The sequence below is a fragment of the Ornithodoros turicata genome, chromosome 1, assembly GCF_037126465.1.
Source record: "Ornithodoros turicata isolate Travis chromosome 1, ASM3712646v1, whole genome shotgun sequence".
In the NCBI taxonomy this organism is placed as follows: domain Eukaryota; kingdom Metazoa; phylum Arthropoda; class Arachnida; order Ixodida; family Argasidae; genus Ornithodoros; species Ornithodoros turicata.
In genome coordinates, this window is record NC_088201.1 from 126339583 (window position 1) to 126357847 (window position 18265).

Sequence of the window (18265 nt, forward strand, 5' to 3'; positions counted from 1 at the left end):
GAGAAAACACGCACAGGTCGAGTTGCGCACCAAAGGACAATCCAGTTGCACACCAAAGACGATCCAGGACGATCGTGTGTTTTCGCTTTTAGTATCCGTCTCCTAAAGCAGAGTGTCCAAAGCGTCGTCGTTGATTTTACAGCGATAGCTGTAAAGTGGAGGTATAAAGGTGGGGGGGGGGGGGGGATCCTGGAGTCGTCGGAAAGAGTGACTAAGGCACGGTTGTCTGAAGCATCCGGTAAAGCGCTTCAGCCCGCGCCTCACAGAGGGCCACACGGTCTCAGGTTGTAATGTCTCATGTGGACCAGACAGCTATCGCTGTTGGTGAAATAGCGCGAAGGATTCGCGTTAATTCTACCATAATATTTTTTCACCTAACGTGGCCCTTACAAGGCGTTAAATGCGCAATGGGGTGACATTTAACATGGCTCATGAAAACCTGTCTCATCTTTCAAGCTGCTCATCAAGTGTTACCACGCAAAATATTTTCGCTGTGTGGTATATTGTCACTGCGCAATCAAATTTACAAAAACCGTCTGACAAAGGAGCTGCGGACACCACCTCGCGTGACATCGAGAAGTCCCCGAGCCATTCTTCTTCGTCTCTTTCCCCTCAGCTCACGCGCTGCTTGTTTCTTTTTTTTTTTTTTGCTTTTTTTGGAAGGGGGGATAACATTGGTGTTTTGAGTGGTTCGCCTGCCTAGATTGGCGACACGTTGCTCAGGAAAGGGATAAAAGCTCAGCAGGGTTTTTCATACGGACTTGCAGCGCTGGAGGGTGCCCGTGGATGGACGATCTCCTCCCTCTGGAGCTCCGATGTTCCAGAGTGCTGCAAAGCTGTGTGGAGTTCTCGTCTGGCATCGGATGTTGTAGGACAGATCATTATAATGTGTTCCTCGTTTTCTGGTTCACCGCTGGCCGACAGTTTGGACTTGAATTGCGGCCGATCTTGAAAGTGTGGACGCAGGTGTAGGCACTGCGCGGGATCGGAAGCCGAGCACTAGGGAACCATCGGCCTTGGAGAGGCCACCCGCTGCACAGAGTGGGGTTGCAGACCCGTCTCCCGTTCGCTTATCAGGATGTAGCCTCCAAACTTGTCTTTTGATTGCTCTGGAGCAGGCGAAACCACTTCAGGGTGCCCAGATTTTCGGTTCGATTTTCGTAGCTCCTTCGGGCAGCTTGATCATTCCCGGAAATTCCCTGATGGAAGAGCATCCACTGCAGCGATACCGCATTAACGCGGAATTTAAGTCTCGTCAGTTGCTGCCGGACCTTTCCTGCGAAATACCATGCCTCAGTGTGGCGGTCGATGAGTGAGATAGCGCCTCGTGAATCCGTGATTATCACGATGTTCGACAACTTCGCGTTCTCTGCAGATCTAAGTGCTTCTGTTATTGGCATCAGTTCTGCGTCTGTAAAAGTTAGCTCTCCTTCCAAGCTTTCTGCAACTGTAGTTTCAAAGATGATATGCGTACGCCTTTTCTGTGACAATTATGAACAGCATAAGTGTCACAGAAAAGGCGTACGCCTCCCGTTTTCAACAAATCAGGGCAGATAACGATATCATTTGAGGTGATGGTTGGCTAGGAACGTGCTATGCGGTGAAGTTCATTTTTAAGAGTGTAGGTGGGGCCACCGTTTCCCACGCCCCAGGAGCACATAGCGTGTTTTGGCAAGGGAAAGCTTTAGCCCGCTTGCCGTGACGTAGTCATCCACCGCAGTAGTGCCACCTTGGATGGCTTGGCCCATCTCGCTTAAAGCCCATATTCAGACGTCATGGGCATAAATGGAGCAGCTTAGTTGTGGGATATATTCCGGTTATGACTTGAATAGGCAAAAAAAAAAAAAAAAGCGAGAAAGAAGAGCAGGTTGAAAATAAGGGGGCTGAGGACGCAGCCCTGCGGTAAACCGTGTCATCCCCAGGTGCACTCTAAAAGTACGGTCATTGAGAAAGCCGTGGATGAAGGTGGCGGGTCTCCCTGCCATCTCAGCTGCCTTGAGAGCCATCGTCACGGTGTTAGGAGATAAGACATAAGAGGCCCCTTGGATGTCAAATAATGCTGCAGGCCGGTCTTCCTTTTGGGACTCGTTTGTCGACCAGAGTATCTGTTCCACTTAGGTAGGGAGTACGTCAGAGGGGTCTCCGCAAGGTCCGTTTCCTGAAGAAAGCGCACGAGATAACGAGTGTTCGACAGAAGTGAAAGAGCGCGGACAAACTGCTGCATACTGAGGGCTGGAATCGGAGACACGGAAGAACAAAAGAAGATTTCTTTTCTTTTGTTCTTTCGTATCTCCGGTTCCAGCCCTCATAACGAGTGTTAGTAGGTCGTTCAGCGTAAGAACATCCACCCTGGAAAAGATCGTATCGGAGAACGAGGGAACGTTATGACACAGCCGGTTCCCCTGGCATGTGATTCGTGACAGAGAGGGGCTGCTCAAGCAGGTACAAGCAACGGCCCTCAACGTTCCCTGTCACGACCCAAAGCTGGATCTCACATGTCTGCGCCTGTGCGCAGCATGCCAAAGTGCGCGTGCTGTAGCGACGGCCTTGTGCTGAGAACAGGTTGACTCTGAATCCGGTCACTTGTTCCGGAAAAATGCCTTTCGTATCATGAAAAAGGACATGTGGGAAAAACCCTGTGGAAAGAAGCTGGAGGCAACGATGTCCCTTCATTGGCGAAATCGTTCGCGAATTCCTCAGCGAGCTCTTCTACTGAATAGGTCCTGGCCATGGCATTAGAAACGAATGGATTTTTTTCTACTGGACTACCCCATCAATGCGCTTGCAACGCCCCATATCTTCCTGGCCGGTATGTGTTCCTTTAGTGAGGCGGAGAATGATCTCCAATACGCCCGATGAAGTGCATTTGCATAGCAACGTAACACCGCGGTACTCGACGACACTCTGCCCTGTTCTCAGCACAGGGCCGTCGCTACAGGACGCGCTGAGCTGTTTGGCAAGCTGCGCACAGGCGCAGATATGTGAGATCCGGCTTTGGGCCGTGACAGGGAACGTTGAGGGCCGTTGCTTGTACTTGCTTGAGCAGCCCCTCTCTGTCACGAATCACATGCCAGGGGAACCGGCTACGTCATAACGTTCCCTCGTTCTCCGATACGATCTTTTCGAGGGTGGAGGTTCTTACGCTGAACGACCTACTAACACTCGTTATGAGGGCTGGAACCGGATACACGAAGAAAAAAAAACTTTTTCTTTTGTTCTTCCGTGTCTCCGGTTCCAGCCCCCAGTGTGCAGCAGTTTTTCCGCGCTCTTTCACTTCTGTCGAACACTCGTTATCTCGTGGATTTTCTTCAGGAAACGGACCTTGCGCGGAGACCCCTCTAACGTACCCCCATTGACAGTGCACACCGGTCGCATTCGTACTTACACACATCAGCCCCAACCCTTCACCCCTTCATCCCTTTCTGGCTATAGTCGTGACGATATCCGCTCGCGTGTGGCTAACAATGACGAGCCAATTTCGACATACCCCGCTCCACCGAGAGGTGTGCGGAACAGATGCCTCCCGTTGCATGCCACCTGAGTCCGTCGTTCTTTCGCAGGAGATAACATTTATTCGTTGTGTCTTGTTCGCAAAAGCAAAAAAAAAAAAAAAAAAAGAAAAGAAAGAGAAAGAAAATCGTTTGGGCGGTCACCTCAGTGCTTCTTCAAAGAAGGCAAAACTCATTCCCTATTCATACGCCACTTTCTCACGAAGGGATATTTGCTTCGTTCCTCCATGCATTTCGACTGCACTCTGTCGAGGAATAGGGTGACTCATGGCCTTCCCTCAGAAGAGCAATGTGTCACACTGGTTCTTTGGCGCTTCTGTGTTGCCAGCACAAATATTGCCTCTTCTCTGTGCTGGAAAATGTTTGTTGTTGCTCGTTTTGCTAGAAAGACTTGTAATACAGTGCATTGCACAAACCTTATTTCCTTATCAGCCCATATGTGCAAGCATATATACAGGGTGTCCCAGAAAACGTGTCATTGAATTATAATAAAAAAACTACGCCACCTAGAATCATGCGGTATACAGAATTTGTTCTTATTAGGTTTTTGCCACCTTCTAATGTGAATGTCATGTACTCCAAGTTTAATTATGTAAATATTTGCGAAACGAACTCGGAAATTTGCCAAGTAAAGGTTACTTTTTTACCCCACCAATATGAAGAGCGTGCCGAATTCACTCAAATTCATGATAATTCACAGTGACATTCACGGGCTATCCCATCGGAAAAAATAGCCGAATATCATGCTTTTCGGAGCACCGGACCATAGCGCGCGATGACTTTTTGAGTGCAATCGCTCTCAGTGCGACGAAAGGAGGTTCCGAAGCCAGCCCACAGAGTGATAGTAGAAAAAGTAACAGTTCCTAAAATTTGGGGAGGGAGAGCATTATCCCAGCGAAAGTCGGACGTGATAAGCCGTGCCTGTTTTATCTCTTTCTGCGATGTCGGGGAGGGCTGGGTTTACATCCTCCTTTCGTCGGGCTGACAAAAATTGCGCTGAAAAATACATCGTGCGGTATTCTGTGCGACCTCCGTAGAGCATGATGTTCGGCTATTTTTTCCGATGGGATAGCTCCTGAATATTCCTGTCAATTATCATTAATTTGACTAAATTAGACAAGCTCTTCACATTGGTGGGGTAAAAAAGTGACCTTTACTAGGCAAATTTCCGACTTAAGCTCGCAAAAATTTACATAATTAAACTTACGTTACACGACATTCACATGAGGAGGTGGCAAAAACCCAGTAAGTACAAATGCAATTGACCGCATGATTCTAGGTGGTGTAGTTTTTTTATTATAATTCAATGACACCTTTTCTGGGACACCCTGTATAACACTCCAAGACCGAGACAACAACTGAATGTGCATTTCGTGGTACGTGGCTTTGAAATGTTGAAACAGATTGTATATTTTGTACTGCATGTTAGGTACAACTGTTCTTAGGTGTACATTTGTTCTATACTATATATGAAAGAGATCAGTGGCATAACCAGAAAAATAGTTCGGGACGGATTCTGTGGGAACTGTACAGGAGGACGCTATCCCGCTTGTTTCCCTTTCCCAAATGCACTATCAGAGGTACAATTTCGGGGGGTTCGACCCCCCGCCGGTTACGTCACTGAATGAGATTGAATGAATACCCTGAGAGCTCACAAAGTTGGCGTTAATACTGCACAGGAACTGGCCAGGTACCGGAGCAACTGTGGTGGCCTGTTTAACTACGACTGGATCAGCATTCCTCTGGTGTACACGCAGGTAGCAACTTGCCTTCTCCACTTCGCACGTGCATAATAAGTATCGCAGGTCACTACGTTGGCCGTGTACATGTTCTTTCTGGCCACGTTGTTCGGAAGTCAGGGGCTGGACCCTAACGCCGGCTACAAGGGCCATGAGATCGATCTCTACTTTCCCATCTTCAATTTTCTACAGTTTTTCTTCTACATGGGGTGGCTCAAGGTACAAATCTTGCCATTACTATTACTTTATGTGTGTATTGATTACCGATTATCTTCGCATAAGCATCACAGCGACAACATATCCCTGTATCATTTGATTATCTATTATTATTCTTTGATTATGAACACTTGTGTATTTGATGCATTGTGCAACGCCCTCTGGGGCGTCGGAAGGCGTTGCAGAGGGAGGACGCGCTGATGTTTGAAGGATTGGTACAGCAAGAACTTTCTCTGCAGAGAAAGGTAACTTAGTACATCGATACACGCAGTGCAAATTAACACCACGTATGTTAAGGTGCCGCCTCTTAGGAAATTGCTAGCCAGAACAACAACTTTATTTAAATGGTGATGAGTGGGGAGCTTCATTGCCAAGGCCGATACCCTGACACACTGCTGGCGGTAATGTGGTGAAATGGAATATTGAATGGAATGGAATACTGGATATTTGGAATGTGCTTTCGGTCACAGGACGATACGAGCGAATACGTTCATGAAACACAACAGATTTTCCTTGTGAAAAAAAAAAAAAAAAACGTTACCTGCAGTAAGTAAAGTTCACACACTTGAACGTGCTAACCCTATAAACACCTGTAAATATATCAGAAACCCTGCTCAATCCCGGTGCCTGAAAGGAAGGCAAGCTCCACCCAAAGCCTCAGAGGATGAGACCATAGGGGTCGGTTGCGGTCCTTGCGGTCCCACAGAGACCCCTTGCCTTCATCTTGCGGCGACCTTCAATTATCTCTCAACACGAAACACGTGTGATGTCACGCGATGAAAACCCCGTGTGAAACAACTGGAAAATATGTAATTGCACACGTGATTCAAGACGGGAATACTTTACTCAATTTATTCTGCTGATGATATTAGCGTGGGACGTTGTGCCGTGACTCATATATCTTCCCTTAAAATGTTTTACTAATAGACCGTGATGCATACCCATTGCGATGTCAGCGGTTATCCAGTTTGAGATGTGATACTCGAATACAGGTTGCAGAGACATTGGTGAACCCGTTTGGAGAAGACGATGACGACTTCGAGATGAACTGGGTCATTGACAGGAACATACAGGTAGTGTACTTATCTTCGTCCTGTCTTTAGATACTTCGTTAAGTATATGTGACGTAATATAGCTTAACTACAAATATTGATAATGCAAATGCGATCTGTGCACCCTCGAAGCGTTACAAAAGAAGCCTCGAAGCGTTACCTCGAAGCGAAGCAAAAGAGCGTTACTTTAGCTTGGTAAACCGTAGACCTCGTTTCCCTATCCACCGTGAGGGAGCTTCCTCACACCGCTGTCTTCCACAGACGAAATGTACCTCATGTTAACGTACTTTATGTTCCTAAGTGCAAAATCACGACTGTAAAATATGTACGAAAATTTAGCAGATCGGAAGCACTCTACGACAACTCTAATTACCAAAGCTTCCGGTCTGGTTAACGTCCTGAAACGTGTCGCATGCACGTCCCGGTGCCTCTCCTGCCACAACCCCAAACTCCAAAGTCCATACGGCTCTTACTTTGGGCGTGCTTCGATACAGCCTCCCTATCCCCCAGGATGTCAGCCTTACCCAAGACCGAGACCTTCAAATATCAAGCTTCAAGCCCGCAGTCGCCGTGTCTGTTTAGAGTTTCCTCGAACAACGGAGACTTACTCCTTCCTCGCAGAAGCTAGGGAACATCTATTCCTGTTCTACTGCACTCAGCTACCATTCGCGTATACGCCCGCTGCCTGACCCGCCCTTCTCGACCCCTTCGCCAAAGTGCAGCAAGCTGCCCTGCATCCACTCTTAGCATCGCCATTGCAGGTCTAACAGACTATCTCCCGTCCACGACACCAGCTGCTCCTTGCTTTGTCTCAGCTATGTAAACCTTTGCGTGTGTAATACATTTTCATACCCCCCCCCCCGGGTTACGATAAAGGAAGCTATCAAATCAAAGATCGGCAACGTAATGTCACCCAAAACGATTGGCTCAGGAGCAACGCTTACCGATCAACTAAAAGTCGCAATTGACCATAGAAATCAACATGTAGAAGACATCCAGGAGAACTTTTTCTCAAGCCACATTACATGTCTCATGAAGTGGACGGCTCAAGAATGTATCGACCGCAACGAAATTGCATTAGCCCTACAGGGTCTGAACATAATTCGCTGGCCGGCACAGTGGCAGTGCAGTATACGGGTTCCTCTGTGGCTGTTTCTGGTGAAAGGCGTCTAAGACCCTACGGTCACATTCGCTGCTAGCATGTCAGCCTGAGGAAGGAATGCGCCGGAGTGTATTCCGTAAACTTTTGTCCAGCACTGTACCACTCGCTTTTGGCTAAATAGGAACGCAAGGAAGAGCGGCTCACATCTTGCAGCTGGGGTATTCCACGCCAAATGATCCAAAGTGGGCGCTCGATCATCACAGATTCTTTTAAAAAATTTTGTGGAGGGACAAGACCCACTTGGAACACAGCTCAAAATACGTTATCTTTGCTTTATCTTTGCTTTAGACGCTTTACTTATTTAGTACGGTAAACTCGAAAAAGTATAGCTTTCCTTTTTTGGCCATTTATTCCCCCGGGCGTTATGTGGCAAGATGATGCATGGACTTGTATGTTGCAGAAAGATGTAATAGCACCCACAGTGTATGTTATGCAAAACGGGTCTTTCCCTGACCCTCCAATGATGCGCCTAAACGGCGTCATTTCCCTTTTGTTTGACAGCTTTTAAGTGCCTTCGATGGCAACTCAGGAGTGAAGTGTTTACTGGCCCTAATTGAGTGAGGTTCCAGGTATGGCCTCAAAAAGTTCCATATTCGTGCGGGCGCGTTATAGCGGAGCTCAAAAATGAAACATTTGCAATTTTCCCAACTTTCGACGGCCATTTTCGGGATGTGGAGGTCTAGGTCAAAATTAGTGCAAGGTGCTACTCGGTAAACAAGACATTCCACTACTGAATACAAAAAAATGGAACACAGCTTTTTGAAATGCTCGAGAAAAATAAGATATCTGGATCACCCTTGACATTCTGCGGATATGTTGAAGTCCATTTTCTAAGCACGTTCTGCAGTGAAACCGTGCAAACAGCTAAGTGTCGTCATGTTGATATAGCTGCCAACGTCATGGTTCCCCCCTGTTCCTGTTACTTTTCTGTACTTCTCCCTTCGAATGACTTGCGTTCCGATGTGTTCTGTCTACAAGCGGCTGCTCGTAAAGAGGTTGTACGTTTATTTTCTTCGTTTTACCGGCAACAAGTCCTATTTGGATTTGCATTTATTTCCCAGCTATGGAGCCTCTTTAAACTCCTTTGCTCCTTAGGGACCCAACCTATGCGCGAAAGATGGAATAGATGGATTTCGATGAACTGAGTTACCTCTGTCAGACGGCATGCTCGAAGGACTTCGGGGAATTTTCATTTGCAAAAAATGACCTCTGACACCCGTGTCAGACGGCAGCTCAAAGGACCTTTCTAAGAAATGACCATCAACGCGAAAAGGAGGCCCCCAACGACATTTGAGGAGCAGAAAGGAGCAATCTCGACAACAGTGTTATGCCATTGTACCCTCGCTACCTCCGCAGCTGAATGTAGGAAAACCTATAAAATGCGGATATTGGAGTGAAACTATGTAAACGTATTTAGATCCTATTTAGAGAAGCGCATATGGCTTCTGCATCTTGATTTGTGGCGCACAGACCAACTTCAAATTTCCACAGCAGACAGGGAAAACGAAACCGAAAAAGGGAGCCGGTGAGGGCAGTCAGTTGAGGAGCACTCCTTTCCCACCTGTCTGGCAGGCGCCCCCGAACAAAGGTCACTTGAGAGGCCGAAGGCCATTTCTCGCAATTGACATTTGAAATGCTGTCTGACTAGGGTATAAGTGAGTTTGGAGTAGCGAACCTCATTCTTTTCGGAGGTGTTAATGGCTTACCACACTATCTACGCCGCAGGCCACAGGCTAGTTCTCCAGTGGGTTCCAGCCCATTGTGGTGTCGTAGGGAACGAGCAGGCCGACAGCGCCGCAGAAGCAGCACTCTCGTATCGGAAACGGACCCGTATTGTTCTGCTCAGAGGAGACCGCCGTTCAATTCTGCGACGTCTAGTGACACCCCTGGCTTCCCGCCAACGGACAACCGACATTCTTCCCCCCTCTATGTTGAACAGAGTTGATCCCACGCTCGCTTTCCGCATGCCACGAAACACATCTCGTCAGGATGCTGCATTAATCCACCGAATGCGCCTCGATGTGGCCTTTACAGCTCAGTGGCGTTACCGCTTGAGACAAATTGATTCTCCCACCTGCTGCCACTGTGGTGCTCTTGAGGATCTGGAGCACATTCTTCTTCATTGCCCTCACTACGAACCTTCCCGAACCACACTCTCAGAGTCTCTTCGTCAGCTGGACTCTCGCCCTTTCTCCCTACCGAAATTGCTTGGTCCCTGGTCCAATCCAGCCCAGCAACGCTCTGCGCTCAAAGCTCTTCTGACATTTCTGGACACCATCGGACTTCGATCGTTATTGTGAAGGGGCTCGTTATTTTATTCCCCCCATTCCACCCAGCAATGGGGTAGAGTATCGCCTGTTGCGATGAAACTCCCCACTCTCCAAGGCCGAAAATAAAGTTGTTGTTGTTGTTTCGGAGGCGCGAGTGTTCAACATCACATTATGTTACATACGATTATTTAAATTGAATATGCTCTAAAGCTAGAGTCCGTGGTAGCGTTGTTGACGTGTTTTCTATTCGTAAGTGGATAATTGCACAACAATTTCTGTTATTTTGGGATGAAAACAACAACAAGAAGACAATAGCAATCTGAACATACAACAAGGAAGCAAAATGAAGATAGGAAAGAAACACCTAACAAGCATATACCGTATTGGAAGACACCGGCACAGTGGGGGGGGGGGGATATGTTTATTAAGAAAAAGAAAGGAAAGGTCAGCCAGACGGAGGTCGGCTTGCTATTCCAAAAAACTGGAAAATGGGTGAAGAAAAGAAAAGGAAAGGGGAAGACAAAGAAGAAAAGAAAAGGAAAGGAAGAAAAGAAAAGAAGAAAAGGAAAATAAGAAAAGAAAAGGGGAAGACAAAGAAGAAAAGCAAAGCAAAGGAAGGACACAAAACTAAAACCGAAAAGTCACACACACGGTCACACAATAACAAGGCGTTGACAAGGTTCGAAGCGTGTTGAAAGCGGAGGAGCGCAGTGGTGACTGCCCACTGGGTCGACTGACGAACGGGACCCAGTAAGCCAGTGCCACAGTGCCGTAGCCAAGTTGGGATAGACGACGACAGAGGGCGTCACGGTGCAGAAGGTGTTGCCGGCAGTGCAGGATGCAGTGGGGCATATCACCCACCACGCCACAGCTAGTGCAGAGGGGAGTGCTAGACTGACCCATTCTGAGCAGTTGCAGCAGTGTGCGGGTGACGTTTAGACGAAGACGGTTCAGGTGCGATTCCTCATGAGGAGTGCAGCGACACTTTATAAAGAAGTCCACTGCGGGGTCGATTGATTGCAGGTGACTGTTGTATTAGGCAGCCTCAGCTCTGAACGCTTGGGCCCGAGCAGCACACCGGCGGCGTATAGACATACAACACGCAGAAACAGTAAGGGGCAGATGTACCATAGCATGAGTCACAACTTGTGCAGCACGTCGTGCAGCCGAGAGTTGCCAGATAAGCCCACATGACCGGGAATCCACCGCAGAGAAAGAACGTGACCATTTGCACAGAGCCGACTGTATGCCTGGCAGGTCAGGGCAGGTCACGTATGATGGTGGTGTGGGAAGACAGCAAAAGAAGGGAGGGGGAGGGAGGGAGGAGGAGGGACGCCATGCTGTCAATGCAGACCACCCAAGACTTCTCAGGTGGCAGACCAGCAGTGTACTCTAGGGCTGCGAAGATGGCATACAGTTCCGCCTCAGTAGCGGACACCGGATAGGGCAACGTGTAGGCTTGTTCGTCCTCCGTATCTGTGACGTAAAAGACTGCCCCTGATGTGTCACGCATCACAGATGCATCTGTGAAGATTTGACGACAGCAAGGGCAGGTGGAGTTGATATGTGCCAAAGAGAGCTGATGGGCTACTACTGGAGGAGGTTCGTGTTTTCGAAGAAGGTCTGGGATTGCAGGTTGAATGACGGGACGTTCAAGGGTCCACATAGCTGGCGCAAAGGAGGGAGTAGGTGTCGTGGGCGGGATATAATCCCTTAGGCGGACAATGGCAGTACCGAAGGCGGAAGCAGGGCAGCTTTCTGCAATCTGACAAAGGGGATGGGAAGGGTGGGTCAGACAGCGTGCGTATACGCGTAGGGTGGTTGAGTCCCGTAGAGTAGGGATAGGGTGTTCTCTAGCTTCTGCGAGGACAGAGTAGGTTTCCGTTGTCCGAGGGACCTCTAGGCAGACACGGAGGCTGCGGGCTTGAAGGTTGAGAAGCTCTCGGTCTTGGGTGGGACTGATTCCATGGAGGATAGGGAGGCTATACCGTAGCGTGCCCAAGAGAAGAGCCGCATGGACTCGGTGGAGGTCACGGCTGGACGCACCTACGACACGCTTAAGGACGTTAACCAGGCTTGAAGCTTTGGCAACAAGTGTCTTCACGTGAGGAGACCATGTCAAGCCTCGGTCAACGGTAACACCCAGGTAACGGCAGGGTGAGACAAATGTGATGAGTGACCCAGCAAGGGATAATGGGTACTTGTGAGATGACTTCATTGAAAAGGCTATGGCTACAGTCTTGGCAAGTGAGATAGTTAGGCCTCGGTCGGCGAGATAATGACATATTGTGTCCAAGGAGCCTTGCAGACGACGTTGGATCGCATCACGACGAAGGGCAGATGTCCAAATACAAATATCGTCCACATAGAGTGTAACGTGAGTGTGTTTTGGCAGCTGTGTTGAAAGGGAGGCCATGACGATATTAAACAATAGGGGGCTGAGTACGCTACCCTGTGGGAACCTCGTTGGACGTGATGCGAAGCAGTGTCCCCGTCCGTAGTGCGTAGAAAGAGAGAACGGGCTGTAAGGAAGTCTCGCAGCCATGGTGGGAAGAGAACTCCTACAATAGCATTTATTTGTTAGATCATCATGGCGATTTTAATATCAAAAGTTTCCCAAAGACTGCATCTTTTAGTCGTCTTTTATTCTGCCGTACAATCAGATTCGGGAAGGAGATCAGCATCTCCACAGGTGCCGACGAATAAAGGCTCGTATTAAATTTGAAGAAGATACTTCGTACAACAAGGCAATCAGGCGCGACCATTGTCGCAACAACAGCGGAAAACTCGCCGTCTAAAATGGTTTGTGGCATGCATTGCATGCCAGCTCAAACACTGTGTCGCGAACTCTCCCTTCTTCCCGAAAGGTCAAATGTACGGCAACTTTAAGACATGAGTCAGTGCAATAGGTATTTTTGAAGTATTTATAAAGTACTTACAAGAATACTCAAAAATTGCTATTTAAATATAATTATGAATATATTTGTTTGTCCGTGTTTAAATACACCATATAAATACATGTATTTATATTTTAAATAGTATTTTAATTACAATGTATTTAAATGCTGCCTATCCCTGAGCTGTACTCTAAGATTAACACGTAAGATTAGATGAGCGGAATATATCCCCCGTTGCAGGGAGTGCGCAAAGCTTTCACCGTGGCGTGACCGGCCAAGATATTTGTGAAAGACCAGCAGGGATTCAGGGAGGCTATGCTCGCTAATTGTCGAGATAACTTGACGCGTCGAGAAAAGTAGGCGGAACGCGCTTATTGGACAGTGGGGTGGGTCGGGGTGCTCCCCACAGCCCATAGCTGTGAGGACGACAACGGCGAGTCCTTCCGCCACCACAACCACCCACAGCCCAATAAGCGCGACCCGCTTACTTTTCTCGACGCCTCAAGTTATCTCGACAATCAGCCAGCATAGCGCCCCCTCCCAGGTGTGCACCAACACTGTCTTTTTTGAGGAACTGTCTCATTATGACCAGTTAGTGGAAATATGCAAATGGCTAACAACGACCTCTGCATTTAGCTCTGGGTGAGAAATGGACCTTAGTTAATTCAGCTTCCTGATTTCCGCGTGGTCATTAGGACGTTCCTCCTGCTAAGTGTTTCAACATCTGGGATAAATGTACGCATTACGAATTGCCATGCATCATTAAACCAGTTGTTGACACGACTTAACATGGAGCAGTGTTTTATCCGTTCTCGACTGGTCTTTTCCCCCTGGGTGATAGGTATGGTTTGGTCAAGAAAAGGGAAAGTTTCTTTGGACTCGTAGGCCAACGGCTCTGGAATGTGTTCCACGTGTTCGTTATCGGAAATGAATAAAACGGAAACAACACGCGCGCGAGCAGACGCACCAGGGCTAATTATGCACTGCTTGTTATTCATACCGATGACGTCATATCTGACATTGTTTCTTTACAATCGTCGTAGCCCGCACAATAAATGGTTGGCGCTGACGCTCTTTATCATGGCGTCCTTCTGAAGACACACTGGCCTATCAGCCGGGTACACTAATGTTTCACCCGGCGACCGCAGCGCCAACTCCCTCCTCATGTGCAGACCGTCTTTATAGACCGTCGTGTCCGCCGTCTTCCCTGCCTCACCGCTGTACCAGGAACGGCGTCTCTTTTGTGGAAATCATTGCGCCACGATTTTTCAGAGCCGCAGTGTGGGCGATGCATACCTGTGTAGGTACAAACCTCCGCCTATGCGACCACATTTCGCGCTGCATAATACGGTCCGGAGCGCCCCCAAAAGTCGTGCAACAGGCCCATGAGAGTTTCGCTACCTGTCTACATGCCTTGTCCGTTTACCACGCTATTTTACGTCCGTCTCGCACAGACTTCGTCTCAATGTAGCCTTCACTCCTCAATTCAAGTACCGGATCGGATACTGGTGACAGTAGCCTATGCTCCAAATGTGGCGTCATAGCGAACATTGAGTACGTCCTAACAGAATGTGAGCCCTACGAAACGGAGAGGTGGCAACTCTGTGCTCAGCTGAGTACTGCTAGCGGACAGACGTTCAACCTGGCTGCAATTCTTGGCCCATGTCAGAGCCATGTGCAACACCGTCGATGTCTTCTGATGTTCTTGGAGTTCCTCTTGTCTACCGTTTGCTCCAGATGCTGTAGAGCCCTGCTCTCCAGTGGTGAATCACCCCAGGTCATAGTCACGATTTATTTGTTGTTGTTGTTGGTGCTTAGCTATGGCGCTTGGTCTGCCACACTGGTTTTATAAACCTGCTACTATACGGGTGGACCAGTTGGTATCCCCCACCGATCTCGAGCTTGTGAAACCAGTGTTCACGCCTGTACATTGATGTTGTTGTGGAAATTGTCAATAGCAACGTCCTCTTTCGCGAGGGACGTCGCTGACGTGCTCAGCCTTCGGCATATGTTGAAGGGCAGTCAGATGCGCAAAACAAGGTCTAGTCACTTAAGTGGTCGCTCATGATTAGTTATCTGGTCACGTAAAGCTAAGAGTTATCGTTATTATATTACGCAGCAGAAAGTGCACTAAAAAATCCCCCCCAAAACAACCTCACTATGTCGACTTTACTTGCACCATTAGTACGATAAATTGGGTCGAACATTATCACGAAAGGGATCATCGAAGTTTGAGAGGACAGGGGTAGGCTTGAAGGAGGAGTGAAGGAAAATGAAGTATTCCTGAGGGATGCCGGTTCAGGAAATGTTCAGTTCCTGAATCTTCTCCTACGTCGCGCTACATTACAGTAACTTGTACCACAGGTTTCGTACCTCATCGTAGACGAGATGCACCAGACCCATCCAGAACTGCTCAAGGACCAGTACTGGGACCAAGTGATGCCTCCAGAACTGCCATACACTATCGCTTCCCGACAGTTTTACTGTTTTCCTCACGAGGGTTCAACTGCCTGCATGATGTACGTGTCCAGTCTCTAGTGCGTGTCCTCGTGATAATGGTTATTTCGTTATACTCTAGTGTCCCTCCGGGCAAAGCCAGCGTCGTTTCACGTGATAAGCTGCTGTCACGGAGTCACGTGAGTGCCTTAAATTGCTTCTGTCACATTAGTGCAAAGTTTCGTGCTTGTGTAAAAAAGAGCGAAGAAACCATATGGCAGAATACCCATACTCTGTGAGGCTTATTATTAATCTACATATTTTTACGTGTTGCGGACAATAATTTAACTCGATTTCTAACAAATAAGAGAACGCCAATATAGAACTCTCGAGTATCTAATACCAGCTGTGAGCTGGCTGAGACCCGCATTGGTTGAAGTTCTTGTGAGCTTTTAATACCGGCATGCCAAGGAAACATAGTCCAAGTGGGAGCAACGGCAATTGTACCCGCTGTTCCTCTAAGAGCATAAAGTGTTGTATTTCAAGGGTATTTTTGCGAATGTAACGATGCAACAGCATGATTGGGGGGGGGGGGGGCATGTAGCTTAAGATGAGTAGATGAGTGCAGAAATACACAAAATATACTATTCAAAGACGAACTCAACAAGATTTGCAGAGCTTAACACAAATTGCAAAAAAAAGTGTCAAATTAAGCTTCAAGTATTTCGGAAAGTCTATTCATTCGATTGGACCTGAACGCATGAGGGACACCGCCACACGGTTTCGGTAAGGTACCTCGCATTTCACCTTGCAAGCGATACATGCAAACAAGATCATGTTAGCCACAACAAATCGTGCTTCAATGGAATCACACATTTCTCCTGCTCGTAATGGGGGCACGCCATTACTTTTGTTACGAATCACATCGCATCACTTTTGGTCTGGAAACGAAATATTTCTCGCTGCGGTTTTTTGCTGAATCACACGATACCGCTTAATGTCAGCTGAAACCGACTTAACTTCATTAACTTTAAATATTGATCGTCAAAACAGCAACTGCAGTTATGAAAATATATTTTCTTCAATTTTTTCTAAACCAATAATATTGTCATAGTCCATAGTCATGGTCATAGGGGCCCTGTCTTTCTTCAGATATCTGAAGAGAATGACGATGTGAAGAATTCATCCAGGGGTTCTGGTGGTGGAAGCACTCTGCTATTAAGTCGATCCCTGCAACAGAAGCCATATTGGCCGCTGCGTCTCTTCAGAAGGGAATCTACAAAGAATGTCGGTAAGTGTCCCCACACAGGTAGACGACCATGTTGCTGTCGTACAGGGTTCGCTACACTTAACCAAAACGCGCGAGTCCGTGTGGCGACGCTGTGTGTGAGACAATCAATCGGAGGACACGAGCGACCTCTTGCGGCCGTGATAGGTTTCACCGTCGGGCGCATAGTGCTCATGCTAACTATAGAATTACATAGAAAATAATATACAGACTGCACAATATACAGGGTGTTGCATCTAAAGTGGTAAATGATTCTAACTGGCGACGTACTCGCCGGAGGATTGTGTAACTTTCCGCAATTACCTTCTCGAAACTTATGCTGCCATTTAGGAAGGCTTTGGACAATTTTTAATGAAGGAAGATTTATTTTGTTGAATTGAACTTTGAAAATTGCCAAGCGAACCTCACTTTTCTTTTACAGAAATATGAAGTCCCCCACGGATAACCGCAGTTCCAACAAAAACTATGCACAGTATCATAACAGAAATAGTGAAAGCAATTAGTAAAAATTCCGTTTTAGCCCCGCTTGCGTGATTGTCGCAAAGAAGAGCGCAAGGAAGGTGCGGGAAGAGGAGGAAGTGTTACCGCCTCTTGTATTACCTTTCTTTCCTCCACTTTGACCTTGACGTTGGTGACGACGCTGTTATCAGTGGCCTTTGCCATGACGTTTTCAATGCCGTCCTTTCACAAGTACCCATTATCCCTTGCTGGGTCGACCATCACATTTGTCTCAGCCTGCCGTTACTTGGATTTTACCGTTGACCATGGCTTGACATGGTCTCCTCACGTGAAGACACTTGTAGCCAAAGCTTCAAGCCTGGTTAACGTCCGTAAGCGTGTCGCAGGTGCGTCCTGGGTCCCCTCCTGCCGTGACCTCCACCGAGTCCATATGTCTCTTCTCTTGGGCACGCTACGGTATAGTCTCCCTATCGTCCATGGAATCAGTCCCACCCAAGACCGAGAGCTTCTCAACCTTCAAGCCCGCAGCCTCCGTGTCTGCCTAGGGGTCCCTCGGACAACAAAGACCTACTCCGTCGTCGCAGAAGCTAGAGAACACCCTATTCCTACTCTACGAGACTCAACCACCCTGCGCGTATACGCCCGCTGTCTGACCCACCCTTCCCATCCCCTTTGTCAGATTGCAGAAAGCTGCCTTGCTTCCGCCTTCGGTACTGCGATTGCCCGCCTAAGGGATCATCTCCCGCCCACGACATTTACTCGCTTCTTTGCGCCAGCTATGTTGACTCTTGAACGCCCCGTCATTCAACCTGCAATCCCGGACCTTCCTCGAAAACACTAAGCTCCTCCAGTAGTTGCCCATCAGCTCTCCTTGGCACATATCAACTCCACCTACACTTGATGTCGTCAAATCTTCACAGATGCATTTGTAACACGTGACACGTCAGGGGCAGCCAGTTACGTCATAGATACGGACCACGAACAAGCCTACACGTTGCCATATACTGTGTCCTCTACTGAGGCGGAACTGTATGCCATCTTCGCAGCCCTAGAGTACATTACTGGCCTGCCACCTGTGAAGTCCTGGGTTGTCCTCACTGACAGCAGGGCGTTCCTCCTCCTTTTGCTGTCTTCCCACCCCACCATCATACATGACCTGTCCAGCATGATCATCCAGGCATACAATTGGCTCTGTGCAAGTGGTCACGCTCTTTCTCTGCAATGGATTCCCGGTCAT

The 18265-nt window shown here is 48.0% G+C and overlaps 1 protein-coding gene across 1 annotated transcript in view; it reads left to right on the forward strand.

Moving 5' to 3' along the window:
- LOC135368704 (bestrophin-4-like) overlaps window positions 1-18265 on the forward strand; it is a 74329-nt gene that overhangs the window by 31128 nt on the left and 24936 nt on the right. Inside the window, exons 6-11 of the mRNA XM_064602160.1 lie at window positions 5189-5266; window positions 5315-5467; window positions 6457-6537; window positions 15210-15364; window positions 15424-15481; window positions 16434-16572. Of these exons, the coding sequence (XP_064458230.1) occupies window positions 5189-5266; window positions 5315-5467; window positions 6457-6537; window positions 15210-15364; window positions 15424-15481; window positions 16434-16572 (664 nt within the window). The remainder of the gene's footprint in view (window positions 1-5188; window positions 5267-5314; window positions 5468-6456; window positions 6538-15209; window positions 15365-15423; window positions 15482-16433; window positions 16573-18265) is intronic.